This window comes from Sceloporus occidentalis, unplaced genomic scaffold, assembly GCF_023333645.1.
Source record: "Sceloporus occidentalis isolate IW3139 unplaced genomic scaffold, rSceOcc1.0.p SCAF_27, whole genome shotgun sequence".
Taxonomy (NCBI): Eukaryota; Metazoa; Chordata; class Lepidosauria; order Squamata; family Phrynosomatidae; genus Sceloporus; species Sceloporus occidentalis.
In genome coordinates, this window is record NW_028317007.1 from 10186369 (window position 1) to 10211068 (window position 24700).

The 24700-nt window shown below is 36.9% G+C and overlaps 1 protein-coding gene across 1 annotated transcript in view; it reads left to right on the forward strand.

The window, feature by feature from the left end:
• Nucleotides 1-24700, forward strand: part of LOC149299923 (integrin beta-like protein 1) — an 87635-nt gene that overhangs the window by 45638 nt on the left and 17297 nt on the right. The window contains exon 7 of the mRNA XM_089485947.1: nt 3536-3682. Within this exon, the coding sequence (XP_089342073.1) occupies nt 3536-3682 (147 nt within the window). The remainder of the gene's footprint in view (nt 1-3535; nt 3683-24700) is intronic.

A 24700-nucleotide genomic window follows, 5' to 3' on the forward strand; every position in this document is an offset into this window, starting at 1 on the left:
AAATAGGATCCGCTTTTGGAGATTGTTACACTTTATAATATCCCTGATCAGGCAGAAAAGATAGAATGTATAAGAGAATATTTAAAAAGATCGGGTCTTCCTGGTTTATCTACCTTTCAGGTGGAATCACTGGAACAACCATTTGTGGACATCGAGGTCATGGATGCTATTAAGAAATCTAAATCTAAACTCCTCCATTTTGGATGTGAATATCCTCAAATTAAAGCTGAGAGACTGCACTTATAGCCCACATTCATTATTTAACTATAACTTGAATTTATTTTGGTAAACAACCATAATAAACAACACAAAACTTGTGTCAGTATGTGTAAGTGCAGAGCTGCCCCTGACCATCATTATACCCTGACATCATAATTCATTCCCATCCCCACCACAATCCCCTAACCACCATATTCATTTCCGTCATCATCCTATTCCTCCCCACCATCATTTCCATCCCCTACCATTGTGACCCCAAATTCCACCACAATCATTCCCCACCCTCTTCATGCCCCTAACATAACTTCTCCATACCCACCCAACATTATTTCATCATCATCCTTATACCCATTCCTTGGCATGTCCTCTTCATATTCATACAAACATATTTCTCTCCTCACTTACCTGTCCTTAGCGAGGTGTGGTCTTGGTCTGCATGTCTGCCAGTCAGCGCTGCTCTGGATAAGACATCATATCAAGTGCAGACGCACAGTGGGAGTTTGAAAAGGAGGTATGTGTGCCTCAATCGGCACAAATATCTTTTGCAGGGTACCATGGCCACATGTATAATTAGATGACTTGCCTGAAGACCGGCCCCAGGAGAGGCAACCTATTTCCTGGTAGACTAGTCTGGCCCTGGGTTTAATCTTACCATATCCCATTTGAAACTCACAACAACACGCAGAGAGAACTTGCTCAATAACTTGAACTTGCTTCTAATCACAGTGTGATTAGAAAAAAATCAATTAAAAAAAAAATAAAATTAATAATCATTAGAAAAAAAATTGTAAAAAACCAGTAAAATGTAAAAATAATTTCCCTCAGATGTCACTATCAGGGGAACCTTCAAGTTGAAAAAAAAATCTTACAAATGTTTTAAAAAAGGCAAAAAAAAATTAAAATATATATATAAAAAATATATTTTTGTGAGCAAGTCCTAAAATTAGCACATTAGCTTAAAACAATTCTCACATGGAAAGAGTTAAAATACTGGCATATTAAATGCCCATGGGGTGTCTACTTTTAAAAAATGTATGATCTGATGGGGTAAATTGAATTGGCCGGATTCAACAATGTCCCAAATAACACGGGGGGAAGGATGGCCACACATCTAATTTCCAATTAGAAAAATGCACACGTACCAAATGTGGCCTTTTAGTTCCCCCCAAAAATGACAAACCCATGCATGTGGGGTATCACTGTACTCAGGAGATGTTGCTGAACACATATTGGGGTGTCATGTGACAGCGGCATATACCAGGAGCTGTAAATTCATACATAAAGTAGATGTGTGTGGGAAAAATACACACACAAAAATACTACTGCAAACTTTGAAAAAATGCTGGTGGTAAAATGTGTGCATGCAAAGAGTTAAAATACCAGCATTTAAAATACCCTGGGGTGTCTAGTTTTCAAAAATATATGGCTTTATTGGGCACACTGAAATGGCCCGGCTCAAAGATGTACCAAATAGGGCATGGGCAGTGGATCCCCAAATGCCAAAGTTCCACATTGAAAAATGTGCACGCTCCAAATGTGGCCCTTTTGCCCCCAAACAGCCAGGAAAAATCATTCATGTGGGGTATCACTGCACTCAGGAGATGTTGCTGAACACATATTGGGGTGTTTTGTGATAGTGACATATACGAGAACTTTTTAATTCATACCTAAACAAAACAAATGCAAAAAAATGACTACCACAAAGTTTGACAAAGACTGGTGGTAGATATGGTGCATGGAAAGAGTTAAAATACTAGCATTTAAAATACCCTGGGGTGTCTAGTTTTCAAAAATATATGGCTTTATTGGGCACACTGAAATGGCCCGGCTCAAAGATGTGCCAAATAGGGCATGGGCAGTGGATCCCCAAATGCCAAAGTTCAACATTGAAAATGCGCATGCCCCAAATGTGGCCCTTTTGCCCCCAAACACCCAGGCAAAATCATTCATGTGAGGTATCGCTGTACTCAGGAGATGTTGCTAAACACATATTGGGGTGTTTTATGATAGTGACATATACCAGAACCTGTTTATTCATACCTAAAGTAAAGTGTGTGAAAAAACAAATGCAAAAAAAATTACTACCATAAAGTTTGACAAAGGCTGATGGTAGAATTAGTGCTTGGAAAGGGTTAAAATACTAGCACTTGGAATACCCTGGGCTGTCTAGTTTTCAAAAATATATGACTTGATGGGGTAAATTGCATTGGCCGGCTTCAAAGATACCCGAAATGGCACATGGGGGGAAGAATTACCAGATTTGGAAAAAAAGGCTTTGAAATAGCAAAACGCTACCTGTGCTTTTTGCCCCATAATGTGTAGAAAAAAGCAAAAAAACATAAAAACATTGGGTATTTCTAAACTCAGGACAAATAGTAGAATCTATTTAGCAGTTTTTTTCATTACCTTTTATTGATGAGTAAAAGATTTTTCAACTAAAAGTTAGAAACAGTCATTTTTTTCTAAATTTTTCACCATATTTTATACTTTTTTTAATAGTAAATAATATGATACAAGCCCTTCTTGTCCTGAAAAAAACAATATCTAATGTGTGTGGGTTCAGTAAACGGGAAAGAAGAAAATAACAACTAAACACGAGCAGCGCAGAAATGTTAAAACGGCCATTGTCACGAAGGGTACAAAAAGTAAAATCAGCCTTTGTCACGAAGGGGTTAAAGGAGCTGCAGGGGGAAATTATGTCAGAAGAAATGTTACAGTTTAGAATTATTGACCAGAGGAGGTAGTCCACAGCCACACCACAATTGTCTGATAAGTTTATATTATTTATGTGCAGCATATATCTGTTAATTTTATATACTGCCACCCTCATGAGCAAGTGCATTAGAAGTGCACATTAGAAAATGTTATAAAATATAGAAGGGATAGGGAGATGGCAATAAACACCCAGGTCTGTATTTTATTATGCATCTGACATAACAATTTGGACTTAGAGAAACAAAAGGTTTTGAGGACCCTTATTAAACAAGCTTACTATCTGGAAGGTGGTGGAAGCATAAAACAAATCAATATTGAACCTACATGCGATTGTATATAATATACACACTGAAAAAGACCGGTATTAAATATAGCAAACACATTATAAATGAATGAAAAGGAATTCTCTGTGAGATAAGAGTAAAAAGTACAGTAAAAGCTTTTACTGTCACCCTGCATTATTATTGAAACTACTAGCTGTCCACAGACCTGTCGTGCCAAACCAGGTTACAATGATGTTTCACTTTTTTCTCCTGTATTGAACATGAAATGCTTCAACCCTTGTAGAAAATATGTTTTGAATGTGAAAATACTGTTGCAGGTCATGGTCAATGTAACTGCGGCCGATGCGACTGTAAGGATGGATGGACTGGACGGAAGTGTGAACACCCACGTTCCTGCCCGTTGTCAATAGAACTAAGCAAGAAAAAGTGCCAGGGGACCTCCAGTCAGCCGTGTTCGGGACGTGGTGAGTCTAATGCTTTTAAATAAAACATGCAGGGCTGGCCCAGGACATTGTGCTGCCTGGGTCTAAGGATGAAATGCTGCTCCCTTTACTGCTGTAAATGGTCTGGATGTCCTAGGGGGGCCTGGCTGTCCTTAGGGGCCCGCTTGAGGAGACAAAGTCTCCTTCTGTTTTTTTTCTAAAAGAAAAAAAAAAGCTTGGTGGCAGCTCCACTGAGCTTGTGATCCTAACACTATAGGACCACAAAGTAGAGGGGGCTAGAGGAGAAGCCATCACTGGCAGAGGCTAGTCTCCTGCGGCAGCAAGGTGGTTGAAAAGTGCTGGAAATAAGGTAAGGTAAGGTGCTTTCTAAAAAAATACATTACAATTTCTAATGAGACCCCAGTGCCATCTTAGCCCCCAAACAGCATGTCAGTGCCATTTTTGTCCCCAAACATCTTGTCGTGCCTTCTTTGTCCCCAAACTGATTTTCTGTGCCATTAAACAGCTTGACAGTACCCCAAACAGCCTGTATGTGCTATATTTGCCACCAAAACAGTAGGAGAGAAAATCCTGGAGGTGTGGGCGGTCATCTGGAAAGGGCGGTCATCTACCCCAAAATTTCTGATGGTAGCCTTGCTCTCACATTCTCACACCTTCTCATGCTCTCTCCCACTCTGATTCATGCTCTCTCAATGTCTTCCTACCGTCTTTATTGACTGCTTCTGTATTCAGGGCCAACCTTAGGGGTGTGTGACCTGTGCGGCCCCACAGGGCGCCATGGCAACAGGGGCGCCTGGCCGCGACTTAAATTAAAACAATGTTTTAATTTAAGTCCCGGACAGGGGCGCCGAGCGGTCGCTCGTGAAGTTTTCAGCAACCGCTCGGCGTCCCTCACTCTCCGTGACTCTGTCGCGGTGCCGGCGTTTCATGCTGAAGCAGAGGGGGAAGACGGGCACCTCCCGCTCCCACCGCAGGACTCAATAAGGTAAGTAAGGATAATGAGAAGTAGGGAGAGGGGATAGATAGTGAGAAGGGGCAGAGGTGGTAGATAGTGAGAAGGGGCAGATGGTGGAAGGCAGTGAGAAGGGGCAGAGGGGGGAAGGCAGTGAGAAGGGGCAGAGGTGGTACATAGTGATAAAGGGGGAGAGGGGATAAATAGTGAGCAAGGGGAGTTTTGTTACAAGATTTTTTTACTTTCTTTTTTTTGGGATGGGGGGGCGCCAGAGGAGTAGTCCGCACAGGGCGCTGGAACACCTAAGGCCGGCTCTGTCTGTATTCCTATATTCTTTCCCACATCTCCACTTTTCTTGCCTCTTCGTGTTCTTCTTTCTTTGTCTGCTTTTCACCTTGTCTTCTTTCTTCTTCCACTTCTCTGTGAACCTGGCTTCTGGTGCACTTGATCACTTTCAATAACATAGACACAGAAATGAGTCTAACCAAATGAGTGTTCCATCAACGCCTACTTAACCCCATAATGAATGTAGGGAATATGTGACAGAAAACTGATCCTTGAGAACCAATGACGTATCCCCTACAGGGAGTACACTACAGGGTTTTAGATGTTCTTTGCTAATAACACGAATTAGAAATGGCTAATGTTGTGCACGTCATTCAGCTTAATATACTGGCTGAATGTTTTCTGCTAAGGCATCCATTTATTATCCTATTTCTTAATGCTAGGTAGCATTTTAAAGGCACTAAAGCTTAAAAGTCTATTCTATATTGTGCAAGTGGGCTTGATTGCTCTCACATTAAGCCACTCTGAAGTGAAAGGATTGCCATTATGTGATGGTAGCCAAACATTTCTGTGTAATTGTAAAAAAAAAATGCTCAGGATAGAAAGGTACAAAAGACAGCCCTGGAGAAGGTCACTGTTGATGTGATTAGCGGTAATAGTAATTCTTAAAGTTCAAGGATTAGATATGTGCTTCTGGAGTTAATATCTGTTACCATTTATCCACTTCTTAATTAACGTAAATTATTTATAAATGGAAAAGCAACTTTTTTTGTGTTCTTTGTTTTTTGTGCAACATTGAAGTGATGTCTTATAATAACATGTTCTTTTGCTATATAAATCCTAGTCCAACCACATCTGACTACATTATACTTCCTATGTGTCCTTATTTTTGACCTTAGCCGCTCAGAGAGTTTGACGGACATGACTCTAGCATAGTGTACTACAGCTTTAAAACTCAAAGAGCATTAGATCAAGAGTGTTGAAAAACCATAAGCTCCTAGCCATACATTTAACCATAGACAGAGGTGTCTCTATTTGGCCATTTAAAATGATGGTAAATGTTCCACATCCAAGCAGGATGTATGGGAACAAAGACCTTAGCATTACCATCTATGGAATATTGGGTTTGGCATTCCAATACAATATCTAGAAAATGTGTAAAGGGTTTTAAGTCTGTCAATTACTGAAAAAAGTTCTGGGTGCACTTGAGGATAAATGAATTCTCCAGGGCACTTCAAGTATATTAAGTCGCTCTTGCATCTTTGTCATTGGTCAGCCTTGTAAATAATAATGGCATATAGTTTCCTTGAATTGTGAGATCATTGCCTTTGGTTCCTCATTGGTTTATACTGTAGAAAAAATGAATTAAGCACAGCTTCTTTTAGCTTGTCATATGTAACCAGCATATTCTTCTCAGTTTTTCAGGACTACATAATTTCATTTTTAATTATTTTGCCATTGATATATGTTAGTTTTTTTTAATTATATTATAAATGGAAGCCCTGCTTCCCTTTGCACCATTTTCTATTTCTCCTCTATAGTTAACCTGACTACATTTTTACAATTATTGGTATATTCATTATATGAAATTTGACAGACAATACATATTGCAAAATTAAACAGCAGAACAAATTGATAGATTCTTCTGCAAAAACCTAGTGGGGTGAAATGCCTTAAGTGCTTTGTGCTTATAGCAAGCATTTAATCATAGCCTATCATTTTGTTCTTCCATTTATTTTTGCAGGAGGTATTGTCTGCCAAATTTTGCTTGCTGAGTTTCGTCTGTTGATTGTGGTCTGGACACAGCTGGCTGACTTCTTCTTTTGCCAGTCTCTGTGTTATTTCAAGGGACATCGTACTGCATGTCACTTGTGTTTATATTCATTATATCTTTGAAAGGATATACCTGCCTTTTCAAGACAATGCTTAGCCCATCCAGCCAACAGGGCATTTGTTAAGTGTTACTGAACAAATACAAACAGGTAGCATATATATATATATATATATATATATATATATATAATATTTAGTGGTGATCTGTGCCAAAATAGTGGGGAAATAGAAAGTGGGAGAGTAGAATTAAAAGTTTAGCAGTTCCAGATAACACCAACAAGCGTGTTCCCAACGCTTATCAAAAGGTACAAAGCAACAATGGAAATATTGTAGTGTGAGCACTAGAGTAAGTAAGTAAGAGAGGACAAAGGAAAACATCTTAAAAATGTAATATATTTCGGTATACTTATAAATCCCAAATCATATAAAAGTCCTGATAATAATAACGAGAGTGTTTGATTATTAAACAGATATTGTTAAAATTAAATCTCAGTGTATAAATTTGTGTGTTGTGAAACGTGTATGATTACACGAATGGCAGATGAATTTCAAGCCTTAAGTGAATTATAGTCGATTGTGATAAAACCAGCTGTTTTACTAAACAGTGAAGGCTACTTTTCTGAGATTTCCAGACAGCTCCAAGATTTATCCACTTACCAAAAACTAAATAGAACAGAAAGGAATTTGATTATATCAATAACCTACAACTGTCACAACGGCGGTACTGGCAGTGGATCCTTAACGTAGATATGCTCAGATAATTCAGGAACAAAAATAATAAATTCAGGGATCAGGCAAAAGAGTAGTCGGGGGTCACAAGCAAAGGGCAGGGCAGGCAGAAAACAACGTAGGTCAGAAACAAGCCGGAATCAATAAACAGATAGAAATCAGCAAGTCAAACGCAAGTGAAGGCTATAAGACACTAGCACAGGCAAAGGTGTAGTGCCAACTGAGGGTTTAAATATTCCTCCACAAAACTGGATCCTCCTACCCACCTAATTAGGGAGAGGAGGAAAAGGATAAATGTTGCTATAAAAAACGACATGAATATTCATCTCATGACGTCAAGACACTCGCCCGGTCAATATTCCTTGATCTCTGCTGGGACACGCGTCTAGCAGCAGGACAGACCCGGCGGCGGCTCAGCTCCCCTGCCCGTGGGACAACGGAGGAGGTAAAAACAACCAAGAATCCTGTTCATCTATATTCTTCCCAAAATCAATCAGAATGCCACTAACCCTCCTGGCAAACTTATTATTTTGAGAATAGGATCAGTCTCTTGCCCAATACATTAAACTTCAGTTAAAGCCAAATGTGGTTAGACAGAAATCCTATTTGAAATACACCATAGATGTACTTAAAAAATTAGAATACATCAAATGGGATCATGATAGCGTCCCAGTGCCGTTGACACTGGGTTGAATACTCACAATTATTACTGGTACAAAGAAGATTTTTACTTACAGGTCAAAGGTACAGCAAAGGGAACTAAGTTTGCCCCTTGCATTGACGACCTATTCATGGCACACTGGAGGAAGAATTTATTTGATCTTAACACACATGGACCAATACTCTACTATGCCATTACCGATGCATAGACGACACCCTGCTGGTCTGGAAAGACACTTTGGAAAATGTTCTCAGATATATTAACCACAACACATGGCGTTTTACATTTAAAAGTGAATTTAGCCCATATAATTTTAACTTCCTGAACCTATTCGTTGATAATAACATTGTGAAAAAAAACATTTTTCAAACAAGATGATATGAACGGATACATCAGCTGTAACAGTTGTGACTTCTCCCCCTAACTACAGAACATGTCAAAAAGCCAATTCCAACATTTAAGACGCAACTGCACTGATCTAGAGACCTACAATGAACAAACAATGGGTTCCTACAAAAAGGCTATCCTACCAGAGATAGCATAGGTACAGTTCGTCCGTGCAATAGAATAGACCTATTGAAGTACAAAACCAGACCAAAAAACAGCCAAGAACTGGATGTCTTGGCAATATTTGATTTTCACAACCAACCTTCTGACATTAGGAAAACTTTCACCAAGAATAGTATTCCGGGAAGCTCCTAATTTAAGTAGGAAACTTAACCTAGACACACACAACAAGAATAGACAAATGGTCCAAGATCACTTCAATCTTGGTCTCAGATACAGATGTGGCCATTGTGTACCTTGTAAAAACTTTATGAAACAGGACAGAGAAGTGACCTCTTTCTACTCTACAAAGACAGGACACCAATATAAAATAAAGGAATTTTTAAAATGTAACTCCAAAAAAAGTAATCTACTTACTGGCCACTTTATTAAGTAGTACCTGGTTGGATCCCCTTCTGCCTTCAGAACAGCCTTCATTGTTAGTGGCATACTTTCTACAAGGCGCTGGATTCCTTGGAGATTTTGGTCCATATGGACATGATGGCATCACGCAGTTGCTGCAGATTTGTCGGCTGCACATCCATGATGCGAATCTCCCATTCCACCACATCCCAAAGGTGCTCTATTGGATTGAGATCTGTGACTGTGGAGGCCATTGGAGTACAGAGAACTCATATTCAAGAAACCAGTTTGAGATGATGCAAGTTGGTCTGCAACAATACTCAGGTAGGCTGTAGAGTTTAAACAATGCTAAATTGGGACTAAGGGGCCAAGGAACTTGTATGTCCTGATGAAGGCTCCATGTAGGAGAGCAAAACGTTGACCTAGACTAATAAAACATTTTGCACTTTTATATGAAGTCCTGCGAGTGCTCCTATTTTTTCCATAGAGAAACGTTATTAGCAGGAGAGCTTGTGTCTTGAGGGTAAATTATTCCAAGTTAACGCTGTTTCTTTGAAGAAGTAAGAAGTGGATCCTAAGCCAAGTAATTGTAGCTGATACAATTTTCCCAAAACATAACTACAGAGCTAAGCAGGACCGTCATGAATAAATTAAACAAAATAAGGCAAAATTGTTAAGGATTGCATGATAGAGTAATTGATTTATTTCGTAACGCATGAAGAACTCACTCTATTTGCATAAATTGCTTTATATATTCTGCCTCTTTCATTTATGTATTGAGAACGTGAAAGTGACATTCTGTGTGGAAGAAAACATGGATATATATTTGATTTACCAAATACAGTACATATTTAAGCATCGTTATCATTGGCTAGCAGAGCATCTATAATGCATGATTTTGGCAAAAAAAAAACATGAGCTATACAGACATGTTATTTTTATAGACAGGACCATTTTTTAAATTATTTAAATTCTTAGATAGAAAATAAAATTAAGTGATCGAAATTAGAGATTATATAAACAGTATTTTATCATCATCATTAGTACATTTTGCTCATAGAGTGCCGGCATATTCCATAGCACTATTAGAATGAAGAAAAATACAAAATTAAAAATAACATCAAAATTAACAGTGTACAGAATAAAAAGTAACAATAACAAACCAAATAACAAGGCCAATGTAGACTGCATCCTGGAGATGTAGTCAAAGTGGGAAGCCTTGACATGGGCTACAACAAATACCAAAGGACCATATATATTCAACATTTTAGTTGTGGAAAGGTAGAAGCATAGAGGCTCCAAATTTGCTCCAAATTTCTTTACTTTCATATCTACCCCGACCTCAAACAAATAAATAATGCATTTCTCATTGAATGCTTTGCTATAATATGGACATAGACACAATTACATATGGTCTTTCCTTTGAGAACTCTGAGTCTTCCGATTTATATTTTCTCCACTTTTGACAAACCCTGACTAAACACAATTCTTGGCTTTATTTGCTGTTGAAACAACTCTGATTCTGTCTCCCACGCCTGTCAAATAATTGCCTCATTAATTAGTTCCCTATGGCCTTAAAAAAAAATACATCAAAGATGGTTATTACCAAAAAAGTAATCCGGCATAATTACCTTAGGGAAACATTTTATTTCTATTAATTAATCCTACTATATAACACCGTTTGTTCCCAGTAAAGAATGACATAATTTCTAAGAACACCTACCATTTTGGAAATAAACTATAGTATATATAAAACATTGTAAAATACCGTATTTTCTGTTGTGTGAAACAACTGTTCAGAATAAATTCATTTTATTGTGAAGGTCAGTAGATGTGGGTCACAACCCTTTTTCAGTAACATTTTTAATTTTAGTTTGCATACTGCACTTTCCTTTAATCCAGATTTCATGTGAATATAGCAGGAGTCCAGAACAAAACTGTGATGTGAATGCATTTTGTTGCTTATGTTTAAGAATTGAGAGTTTATCTCAACAAAAATAGATGCTCGCAACTGTAACTATACAATGAATGCAATGAGGAGATTTTTTACATCCTTCCTTGCAGAATAAGCTAGAAAACTGAGGTCAACCCTTGAGGATGCCGAAGAAGGATGATAGGGGGGAAGAACTGAAGTCATGAATTACACTGGAGTATTTTAAAACAAATTGACCTTTACAGCTGAAGATACTAGTCCATTTTCACAAAAGATGCAATGTTCTTCTGGGAAAATGATCCCCTGCCTTAGAAAATTGCTTTTGGGATTACCAGATGCAATGGAAATGCAGTAGGGTATAAAGACTGTGTTAGAATGCAATTAGGATCTATCAGCTAAAATAACAAATAGCCCAAAGCAATTTAAACCTCATCGGACAACTAACACACACGAGTAGCACTGTCTGCTTATTTGGATGTTCATTTAAGAGATATCCATGTTGTATCTGTGGGTAGTTTATCACAATATTCCCATGTTTAAATTATAATTATTAGATTAAATATTTGTATAGACAGGGATTATTGTTTAAATATGCATTTATCTAGTAACATATTTATATTAGAAGTATATTATACATTAAAGGTGCTGTAACATTTAGACGGAATATGAATTGAGCTCTTTGACATGCTAAGCAAATTATCTTCAATCTGTCATTTTATGTGTTCTTGTATGGGGTAAATTATATAAAACCAACAGGAACAAGAAGCTGTTATAATTTATATGGAAACAATATGTTAATACATGGTTTTCTGTCACCCAACAATGAATTGTTCCCTGCAAAAGCTATGAATTTAGGAAAAACATTACTTGATTAAGCAATTATTTTGGGAAGGGACTGGGTGTGCAACAGGAAGAGGTATTATGTTTCTGATGCCGTCTTTTGTTACTAAAGCAGAGGAGGTAGAAGAGGACTTTTCAAAATCCTTGCAGTTTAGAATTTAGATACAGTTGCTATTCAAGTAATACCAGAGCTCTTGTCCTTCACCGAACAGGAAAGCAGGAGTGGGTGTTTTGCAAGAAATGGCAGATTACTTTCTTTTTATTTCTAGAAGATCTGTTTTCCCGGTTTTATTTGCTGCTGGGGATACAATAAAGTAGATATTGGCCTACGATCTACTGTATTTTTTCTATTATAATAACATGACTGTTTAGAGGCTTGTACGTCCAACCCCTTCACCCACCCAACTTATATTAAGGCAAGAGCAGTTGTGGGTAAGGGCGTCAGCCACAGCTTTACCAACGCCCCATGCCAGAGTAACCATATAACCATAATATAAACCTAAACAACTTGCCAGCTGCTAAGCCTTTGAGTGCAGCAGGCGGTTCACACCTGTCAAACCAAGAGTTCTGGTCCAGGAGGTGCCATAAGCGTCACAATGGGCCCGCCTTCTCAAGACCATTATAGCGCAGCCTCCAACAAATCAACGCTGGCCAAAGGGGAACTCTTCATCTGCTGCGACTAAACATGACAAAACAGAACAGCAAAGAGCCAACATATACATACTACAAAACCGGAAAGGAGGGAGAGAAATGTTTGTTCTTAAGAACCAGGTGGGAAAAAGGTAGGCATGTCTGCCACCTCATCTTATATACCGCTTAACTGCAACATTGTTGTGCCCATCCAGCCAATATGGAAACTATTGGCATGCCCACACTACGACCTAGGCCAGCAGCCACATTCCCCATTCCCTAACGGTCCAGGGGTTCCCTTAATAATAAATAATTATTTGATTTAATAGTTTGTTTGTAGAAGATTTTTGGCTTTCAACTGTACTATGGATGGTATTCCATGGAACATTTACTTGCAAAAGTGTTAAAATCAGTAGCGTAGCTACAATAGTAACTTGAGCATTTGTTTTAAATAAGACTAATAAGAACTGTACAAAATGTTAGAAGGTCTTTCTTTCGAAGAATATTGTCTGTCCAAGTAAACTGTAAACATGGCCTTTATGCCTTATTGTAAAGGTGTTATATAGATCAACCTAGTCTGTGGAGAGTTTACAATGCAGGGAAAGTACGACATTAATATTAACAGAAAGAGGAGCAAAACAATATTAAATTTATTTCACAAAACAATTTACATTTTGTTTTGTATTTTGTACCATTTCTACGGCATGTAAGCAATGTTTGAGCTGGGGCCCACCACCAACTTATGTGATACATTTTGGTACAGTAAGCAACTATTTTGTATTCTTTTTATTTCCTTTCATAAAGATTTGTCTAATTTTTTGATAAGTGATAATGTCCTCAGTCTCCTTCATGGAATGTTGGCAAACACATTTTATTGCACTGTGGACTTTTATTACATAAGGTCTAACATTTATCTATCTAACAAAGAAAAATTAGCTGAACTTTCTATCAAATTGATATTTGTGCCAAAATTAATCAAGAACCTGTCAGTTGCACCATTTTTTTTTCGGTTTCCAGGATCACTGCAAATGAGTGGGGAATTGCTTACCCATCTAGATTTTTTGTTGAATGGAGTTTTCCTGTGTATTAATTGCATTTCATACAGCGGTTAAACTGCTAATTACTAGAGAACCAGGATAAATATGGAATTAAGGGATATGAGTCATTCCCCCATTATCTCTTTTTGATTGAAGGTTCAATAAATTACCGTGTATATTAATGGCTCTGAAAGAAAAAAATACTATTTTCATTCATTCAGCTGTGTTTTAAATCAAGCATCAGGGATAGATCATTCTGTCACTTGACAGCTTATAATCTTTCCTCCTTCACATTTCCATCAGGGACAACGGAAATGTGTGCAAGCTGTAACAGTATACATTAATTATTGAGAGAAATTTCCAGAGAAAATGCTAACTCAAGGACGACTAGTTCAAAATGTCTGATAAGGGTACCATAAAAGATCTAGTGGATTACTAAAATGGAATCCTCCATTAATTATACTATATGACATATAAAATATTTTTTTGGGGAGCTAGAGCCACTAGTTTTTCTTTGCACAGTTACTGGGGAATATCTGTAAGACACATGAGGCTGCGTAAAGGGACATTTACTTCTACCATCATTAAATCATTATAATGTAATGTACTGCAACCGTGTTCTTTAACTAAAGAAGATGTCTCTCTCTGTCCATAGCCCTTAAACTTTCTAAACAAAAGATGTAGATCAAGGAACAAGTAGAAAACAAGTTTCTTAATTTCAAACTTCTCTAAAACAATTACACAAAACAATCAGAATATATATATATATATATTATATAAACTGCCACTAACCCCTTAAGGACAATAGGCGGTCCCTAAAACCATTGAAAACAATGCATTTTGAGCCTGTACATGTACGGGCTTTGTCATTAAGGGGTTAATAGAAAATCCCTTTGTGACCAAGGACGTACAAATATTATGTAACAACTTACTAAAACAAACACACTAACAGAAACACACACTAAAAACATACTTACACACAGTAATGTATTAACACCGACACACACACTTACATCCACACAGTATTATACACAAACACACAGAGTAACATTTACATACACACATTAACACAGAGACACACACTACCATACTTAAAGATATGTACATAATCACACACTTACTTAACACTGTTTTATTCACCATTGTTTGCATCTATTCTAATTAGTTGACTAGATGAGTTTGTTTGTTTGTATGTTCCTCTTACACTGTCAGTCACTCGATGGGCTATGAGAAATTATCCATGAATATTCATTGTTAGTATTTTACAGAAAAAAACAAAGTTTTAAGAGGAAAATGATATAAGGGTCTGAAACTTATGAAGGTTTTGATTTCCTGTTAGACACACAGGTTTTACAGGGATTACATATTTCTCTGTCTGGTCCTCTGTTAGGTAATTCTGCTTATTTTCTCCGATATTCTGTCGTGTCTTTGCTAATGCCCAGAGAGACAGCTCATATTTCTGATGAATTTTATATGATTTGTAAAGGCAGCGAGTAATATGTCATCTGTAAAAGTTTACTGAACACTTCTGTTAAATAAGAAGTGGAAGTCAAGGTTGCAATTCCTGTTAAATTATCTATTACAATTAGTCTTTATAAAATTATTTCCATGCTCCATTATAAGTGAACTTAATGACTTGTTAACTTTTTACCATAGCATGTGTTGATGCAGATAAATCATGTTAAGAAAAAATAGATATACAAAACTAAAGGGTTATGTGACATTGTATATACCTCATTCTGTGTCTACGTAACATGCTGTGTATTTGGTCTGGTGGCTTAGTACATTTTTCAATAGTAGTTCATGGGTTGTTTGTAGTGTCCACTATTCATTTCCTGTGTCACTTCTAAATGACTGCTGATAAGTATAGAGTTTTATTCATGGCCAATTACTGTGAATTTAATGGTATCTCTACCTCTGGAAAGATAAGGAGCATGCCTTTCACCCTGGTGCCTACCTGTTCTCAGAACTACCCAGTGGCATGAAAGACTCATTCTTCAATATCGTCTAAAATTGGAAATTGATACCAATACAGAAAATCTACAATTGCCCACCTAATGTTTAATTACATCAAAGTAAAATTTAAGATTGAAAGTTGCAAAAGGTAGTTTTGGGTATACACTCACCTAAATCAAACCTAGACAGGTGATCTATATATGATTATAATGATCGATATATTTCTTTTATATTTATATTTCTTTCATACATTGAAAATGAAATTGATGTTTCTCGGGTCCTTTAGTGCAGGATTAGGGAAATTAAATAGTGTTAAAATATTGTGATCACTAAATTTGTTACAGTGTTCCTAAGACATTAATGTGTTATGGACATGTCAACCAGTGGGCTAATCCAATAAGCATAAACAGTAGACTCCTTTGTACAAGACACCCCTTAACATTGGTCTTAATTGATGCACTACATGTCCTGGTCACACATTGTATAGTGCTGTGGAATATCAAGCAGCCATATAAATAAATTGATAATAGTAGATATATAACTGTAAATATTCATTCCACATTTCAGGTTTATGGACAATATTTCGATATATATAAATTTTGAGTTTTTCAGTGGTTCACCTTTATGGTGTTTTCTAACAACATTTCCTTTCAGTGTTGTCAGGTGAATAAAAAACTGATTTCTCCTAATTCCCAGCACAGACCTTGTCTTGACACGCTAAATGAATCTATTAATTAGACTACTAGTGTGCAATAATATGCAGTGGCCTATACCAGAGATTTGTGTTTCCATGTTGTGGAGTCTTTAATTAAAGTCTGCTTTACATTTGCTTGTATCATTTTAATACCACTTGATCCTAAATTTCCAGTATCCATTTCTAGGGCCACCCTGTACTTGCAGCTATGTAGGCTTAGCACCCCGATACATTCAATAGTGTTCATATTTTGGGGAAAAATACCTTTTTGGATTTCTGATTATCAATAGGCAGACTGCAGAACTACCTGTCACCAAATCAGGGATTGCAATTGTAATTTTGAATAGAAATGTGTCACATTTTTCTGAATGCTCTCATTTTGTTCCAGCTGTGGTAATAGCACCAGTATGATCAGTGAGCATGATTCATACACTGCATGCACTACGCAATGGGGTGTAGATTTCACTCTATGGTCAGTGCTAACGGTTCAGATGTGATCTGCTCCTGTGCCGTACGCAAGTCAGCCTGAAGTTTCTGCCTCACATAGCACTGCTGATCAAAATGACAATCAACCAGACTCGGCTCCAAACTGCTCTCTGATCTCTGAAGAGAATCATCTGTACAGGACATTCAAGTAGACAGTGAGTGGAAATGTTAACTCATTCCTAACTAGATTAGATGTGAAGGTACTGTGGTCCAGTGCCTTGGCATCTTATTGTATGTTGCCCTTTACTCACAAGCAAAGGTACGAGCTTCTCCATACTGAATATGTGGAACCTTTTGGGTTCTGCATGTGGTGTTTTTAATGTAATTAGTATATTTATATATTTAGTGTTAAACCACTAAGAATCATTTGATTTCTGAAAAACTAAGCTTATTGTTTTATTATCTAGGCCACTTTACCAATAGAAGCAAAATGTACTATAGGTCGAGGGCACATCAATAAATACTGTTAAGGCAAGTAGGGCTTTCCCTGAAGTTTCACGATTTCAGAGGACTTTTACAACGTTAAAGCTCTGTCATCATTGTGACCTCTCCTTGTGAAAGCCTTTACTAGACCTCCTGGGATTCTATGAACACCAGTGATGCAAAACAATCATCCAGGTGGGATTTAAAAATGCCTTTTGGTATTAATCCACCTTCTAATTTTTCCTGGTAGTGTGATATAAACTTTCAAATAAACATAATACATAATAAGACCATTAGATTCAAGTTACAATGTTTTTCACTTGTATAAAATGAACTTACTTCCTTCTGGATTATACGCTTGTTTGAGCTGTTATGTAAATCATTAGCTTTGTCCTGTTTGCCAATTGAACGGCGCCACGGAATATGATGGTGCTTTTAAATCAGTAAATAACAAGATCACATGAGTTGTAAGTCAAATTGGCCACATGAGCTGCTCCATTAAAGCCTCAAAACTTGATTGAGTTCCAGATATCTGTTCCATATGTGCATATTCTATGTTTGGTATTCTAAAAGACATATGGTAGACTGGTTTATCCTAGGAGGCATAGAAGTTGTTAGCACCATAGCCAACTCAGTCCCCCAAAAATCAGGGGCCCATTTGAGTCCTCCCTTTTTCTAGTGAGATATCCTACTAGCTTTTAACACACTAAAGTAAAGTAACATTAATATTCCTAATTTTTTATGTGTTTCAGGGTGGATCAACACATGTTGGAAATGGCATATTTATTTTCGGTTCTACATTCCAAAAGTGTAATTGGCAGTTTTCTTTTAAGGATTTTACATTTCTATTTTAAAGCCTGCTGTATTTCTGTCTTTATGATCCTTCAGGAGTTTAAGGTTTACTGGGAATCAAGGATTATTGAAGGTTACTAATCCTAGATTCTGTCTAAAGGGAGGTAGTGTAGAATATTAATAATGGAACCTGCTCGGCCAGATAGCAGGATTAGCAGGAGGCATCAATGTGGCATATAGACGATCAAGAGAAGAAATTATTGGAGCAGTTTGTTTTTAAGGATTATCAAAGCTTCGGTAGTGCATTAAATTTCACTTTTTTCTCCAACATTACCCACCATTTCTGTTCAGTTTATCTTACTGTTTTGACAAACTGCAGTTTTTTTTACACAGTTTAAAATGTTATTTTATATAAGACACAAAATACACATTATGGCCATTTGGAACACTGACCATTTTTTGTGTTCAAAAATAGGATATCCCACATTAGATCCTATACCTCTTCTTGAAGAGTTCAAATTATAGCACTGTCACCCTTGGAAAAAAATGTAATGCTTATGGATAGCCAAAGAACTTATATAAACTGAAGCCTGTAGCCCTACACAATAAGTTCTCTTTTGACAATTTTCAAGTATTAGACTAAGATGGCAAACAGGGGTCCAACCTATACAGTGCTATAAAAAGTATTTCCCCCTTCACAAATTTTTTCTTTTCTTTTCTTGCTTACTGGTCACATTTAAATGTTTCAGATTATCCAACTGATTTTAATATAAAACAAAGAAAGTCAGTAAACAGAAAATACAGAACATGGTCATGGTTTTTAATGACCATTTCATTTATTGAAAGTAAAGAGTTCAGCAAAACCTATATCATCTATGTAAGAAATTTAACTGGTTGTGCCATCCTTGGAGGCAACAACTGAAGTTTGAGATAACTGGCAATGAGTGATTTACATTGCTGTGGAGCAATTTTGACCCATTTTCTTGGAAGAATTGTTTTAATTCAGCCACATTGGAGTGTTTTAAAGCATGAACTGCCTTTTTGAGGTCATGCCACAGAATTTCAATCAGATTCAAGTCAGGACTTTGACTAGGCCACTCCAAAACCGTTGTTTTGTTTCTCTTGAGCCATTCACAAGAGGTGAACTTGCTTGTGTGTGTCAGAAACTGGGTCCATACAGACGACTGTAATGACCCGGTGCGCCCAAACATGGTGTTAAGGAGTCACGGTGCAGTAGTGGAGTTGGACAGGGCCTGGTACAGGACGACCACACTCACCCGGGTGTTGGGCACCTAGGGTTGTGCAGCCAAATACCAGCGCCCTGACAAAGCAGCAGATGAGTCCAGAACAAAGCTGAACAAAACTTGGAAATATCCTGCAGGCACCCTGGAGCAGGCATGAAACATATCACTGGAATCACGTGCAGGATGCTGCAGGCTGGGAGTATGAAAGCTAAGCAAAGGATATAGCAGAAACATAACAAGCAAGGGACAGGGCGGCCAGGCACGAAACATAACCAGACAAGACATACATGATACAGGGCACAACAAAGGACAGGGAACAAGGAAACAGAGCTGAAGCAAAGAGCAGAACTAGAATAAAGGAATCAGAGGTTCAGGACAGAGCATACGGAAATCCAGGAGTAGACCACAGCAAAACATGGGAACTGAGGCAAGGCAGGGAAAAACAGAGATATGCAGCTCCGCAGCCTGGATGGACCCTGACAGTGTGCTTTGGATCATTGTCCTGCTGCATAACCCAACTGCGCGTGAGCCTGAGCTAGACATTCTCTTTCAGGATTTTCTGGTAGAGAGCAGAATTCATGGTTTTATTAATTATGCCAAGTCACCCAGGTCCAGAAGCACAAAGTAGCCACAGACCATCACAGTATCACTACCACCACGTTTCAATGTTGGTATAATGTTCGTTATTGTGGAATGCTGTATTAGTTTTACACCAGATGTAACAGGACTCATGTCTTCCAAAACGGTCCAGTTTAGACTAGAATATAATACAGGTAATCAAGATGTTTTTTGACAAATGTGAGAACGGTCTTTGTGTTCTTTTTGGTCAGGAGTACTTTTTGACTTGCAACTCTTCCACGAATGCTATTTTGGCACAGTTTCTTTCTTATTGTGGAATGGTGGACTCAGACCTTAACTGAGACAAGTGAGTCCTGCAGTTCTTTACATGTTAGTCTGAGTTCCTTTGTGACCCCCTGGTTGTTGATGAGTTCTTTGAGGAATTTTGATAGGCTGGCTGCTCCTGGGAAGTTTCACCACTGTTCCAAGTTTTCTCAACATGTAGTTAATGGCTCTCACTGTGGTTCACTGAGGGCCCAGAACCTTAGAAATGACTTTGCAACCCTTTCCAGACTGATAAATGTCCATGACTCTGTTTCTCATCTGTTCTTGAATTTCTTTAGATCATAGCATTATATGCTGCCTTTTGAGATCTTGTAGCCTACTTTACATTGTAAGACAGGTTCAATTTCATTTACTGTCAGTAATCATGCCCTGGTGTGTCTATAGAAATTGAACCCAATTATCAATAGGGTTGGATAGTTTTTTTCTTCTGTACAATAAACCATCTTTAAAAACTGCAGTTTCTGTTTACAATGGTCATCTTTGTGCAATATTAAAATTAATTTGATGATCTGAAACATTTGAGTGTGACAAATAAGGAAAAATAGAAGAAAACAGAAAGGTGGCAAATACTGTAGCTTGGACTAGAGGGCAGGTTAAATGATCCCTTGCTAGGTGCAATTTTCACTGTATGGAGTTCCTTAAAGTAATTACATCAACATATTATGTTATGAATATTTACATATTTAGTACAGAGATATTAAATGTTTAACTCTGTTTATATTTGAAGCCAGGTGTAACAAGCATACATTGTATTAAACTGATGTCAGATTGTCTAAACCTGGAATTATTATTATTATCTTTTATTTATATAGCACCAACAATTTACGCAGTGCTTAATAAAATACATATATTCAAGGGGTATGACAAGACAAGAATTGACAGAGTAAGACAAACCGATACATTAGGTGGAGAGAGCCTTGCTCGCAAGCTTACAATCTTGAGTTAAATGCATAACAAAATTATTTTATCGAAACTACTTAGAAATGTGTGATTTATGGCTTACAATGAATTCTGTTGTTTAGGAGGTATTTTGTTTAAAAGTAGGGGATTGTTTACTATATAGGAGCTGATAAAGTCAGAAACGGAAATTTAATTTCCTGATAACCTCCCCTCTGCTAACAAGTTAAGTGGTTTAAGTACACTTCACATAAAGTCTTATATATATATATATATATATATATATATATATATATATATATATTATTTGTAAATCTGCAAATATTGTTATTTAGTGTACTGAACAGTATAATGCAATAAATGTTAAAAAGTGACAGATCTTATTCAAAAATAGTCACACATTGTATTCAAGAATCTAATGATATTCCTTAACACACTGAAGATTCAGTATAAGTTTGCACCAGTGAGTGATGGAAAATATGAATGAAAAGAAAAAAAACCAGTGTGGAACGCAATAAACAGCAGGTAGCCACTACCAGCGAGCACGTTCCCAATTTCTTGTACAAGAGAGGGCCAAAAGTAAAATAAATCTACTGTGGGCACTGGTTATAGAAAAAGGAAATACAGGTTTATAAGATAATATCACAAAAAAACCACTTCAAATGCATAAATATAAAAATATACACAAATACATTAAAATCATTTTGAATTGAGTCCCATACTGTACCACCAAACACATCTAATGAGAACAACAGTATAAGATAATCATTTCCAGAGTTTCCTATATTGCAATAATACATGAATCGCCATTATATATGGTTGTGACAAAAAAAGAATATGATAAGCAAAATATAATTGATTTATTCAGTTCAAGAAATATTATTGAAGTGAATACCAATCAATTTTCTGACATCAGCTGTTCCCATGGATTCCACTGAGCACTGTAAAAGATGTGATTCACTTAGAATCATTCACAGCTATGGATAAACTGAATATTATCCCTGCAGCACATCGAAGGCAAGGAGTATTAAAGGATTTTGTCTAGGACACAACTAAACAGTATCTTCAATGTTCTCCTTCTTCTTTCAGATAATTTCTATAGTTAATTGTAGCCCGCATACCTGGTGACTCAATTATATGGTAGAAAAATAACATTTAAGGTAAAAGTTGGACCAACTGTGGTAATATTTTAGAATTTATTTACAAAATAGTTTCATGTTAGCTCTCTTTATAGAAGATGCAATGAATGTAGGGCACTTATAAAACGATGAATGTAAAGGGAATGGAATAAGCTACTGTGAAATCCTGTGTTATATATATATATATATATATATATATATACATATATGTAAGCCATGAGGAAGAACATAAGGTGTGAGTCCCCTAAGGATGTAGAGATAAGAGTTAGGCAGATTGGAATTTTGGAATAAATAGTTATGTCCCCTAGGCTGGTCCTGCTTATTTTACCTGCTGAAATTCTAAACGTTTTGTCAGAATTCAGTAGTTATGATAAGGAGAAAAAATAATAAGTCTGTGTCATAGAAGCAATATATATACTGTGTGTATGTGTATATATATATATATATATATATATATATATATATATATATTATTGCAAAATATCTTATATTGTTACTAAATCAATCTACAAGTTACACGTCACCAAGGAAAAAAATGTAATCATTACTTGAATATGTGAAAAGTGTTTAAACACAAAAATGTGTATGCATTGTTCTCCACAGTTGTATGTTACCTTTCTGGACATTGGACTCTAAGGGGTGGTAACAGCCTGAGCTGATGTCAAAAGTTACGTGTGTGAGATCAGAGTATTGATAAAATAAAGATGCATTTTGCTATTTTTGTGACATTGCGTAGCTCTTGTAAGGGTGCTTAATGCTCTTTGTGCAATACATTTTAAGTGACTGTGTTGCTCTCTGTATCACATGTGATGCTATTGTTGCAGTGCACCAATCTTCAAGAGGTTGCAGGTCGTGAGTAGGTGTGAAAAATACTATTTATGTCACTTTTTCCGACAAACAGAACATGCATATTACTTTAGAAAACACAATAACAAAAGGGTAAACATGTTTTTGGAGTTCCCGTTTAAGGATTTTGTATGCCTTGCCATATATTTCTACCTTTACTGCCATGTAGAAAGGTTGGGATGTCCTGGAGCAAGTTTTCATTTTGGTCTGGACTAAAGGCCTAGTGCCCTAAACCAATTTGTTTAGTAACGGGGAGCAGTAGAATAGAGATTTGTCCTGAGAGAGGAAAAAATCTCCCTGCTACACCTCTAAACTCCCAGGCAAACCGATCACAAAGATCAAACAGCAGTGGAAACATATTATATTATAACAAAAGTGGGCAAAATTGAACTCAGAATCTTCCGTTCTAACATATGTTACACATATATTGTCATTAAAAAAAACTATGTGAAAACCAAGAAAACATTAAGAAGGTATTTTAATTTAAGTGTATGGATGTTAAGAAAGATATTACATCTCTTTTTGTGCTTAAAATTTGTTTGGTTTTTTTTTGTCTGGTTAGCTCAGACAGAGGTCTAAACCTGAGGATGATGTTGAAAATGAGGGCAGTAATTGATTCACTCATGCAGAAAGAGAATTCCCCTTTGGAAAGAAAAGATGCAGTTGAGTTGACAGTCTGATCTGCTCTTTATCTGTGGCATAGAAAAGCAATGTCATGTTTCAATCCTTTGGGACCAGAACTGCCACAAATATGCAGTTACAGTTTGTCAAAACATGGAAATATTTCCCTTCCCATAGATCCTTCCTCATTTGAAATTCTTGTTGCAATTTCTATAATACCTGAAAAACATTTCCAGAGCATTATAGTAGATTTGTATAGTCACTGGCACTCCAGTTATTATTGCAAGCCATATATACAGTATATATGTACATACTGTATGTACTAAATTTCTTTGTCTTTGTTTTTAGCTTTTTACTGGTCTGATAAGCATTTTGGAGCAGGTACAATGTAACTTTTTCTTTCTTACTAGTACTTTAATATTTATGATGGATCCTAGAAACTCCATCGCTGACCCAACATGGCAGCAGTTGAGGCTTCATCTACAGTTGTTACTACAAATCACAAAATACATACAATTTGTAGCCGGTCTTTGGTCTATCTTGTCTACCTTTTAAGGTCTCAAATCCTACATGGACCTTGGTCATGTCTTTTGTTAAGGATAGCTATACGGCTATTCCATATATTTTTCATTTTCCTCACTGTACACAAACTCATTATATATTTATATATTAATTAACAAGTAAATCTAACATCCTCTGTATATTTAGTGGAGAAATGATAAGATCAATTTTCCTTATATTTATTCTCTAACAACTCAGACTTGCTTAAAAAGACACACTTGCTTGAAAAGACACACTGACAAATGGAACGGGAACATGGGACCATTCAAAAGATCCTTGACTGACAGATATTCAGTTGTGGTCCATTAGAACTGTCCCCGAAGGGAAAAAAATCAAAGAAACCAGACTTACAGTTAAACCTTTTTTGCTCTAAGCAGTGTTGCATCAATCTGTGAAAGCAAACTACACCTAGTCTGTATCACCTAGAAGCAACTATACCTTTAAGTCATTAGGTGACACTTATATAATCATAAAAAAATAAGTCATCTATCTGCCTCCCAAGACTTTGGGATCCCCCTGGGATCCCAAAGTTCACAAAGATCACAACAATGTTGTGATAATCGCGTACTTGTGCCCTTATATGAGGCTGAGGTTTTTTTTGCAGGTATAAGATGGCTACCTTAGCAGGTACCTCCGGTTCTGCCCTGTGGTGTTGAGAGCTGTTCATA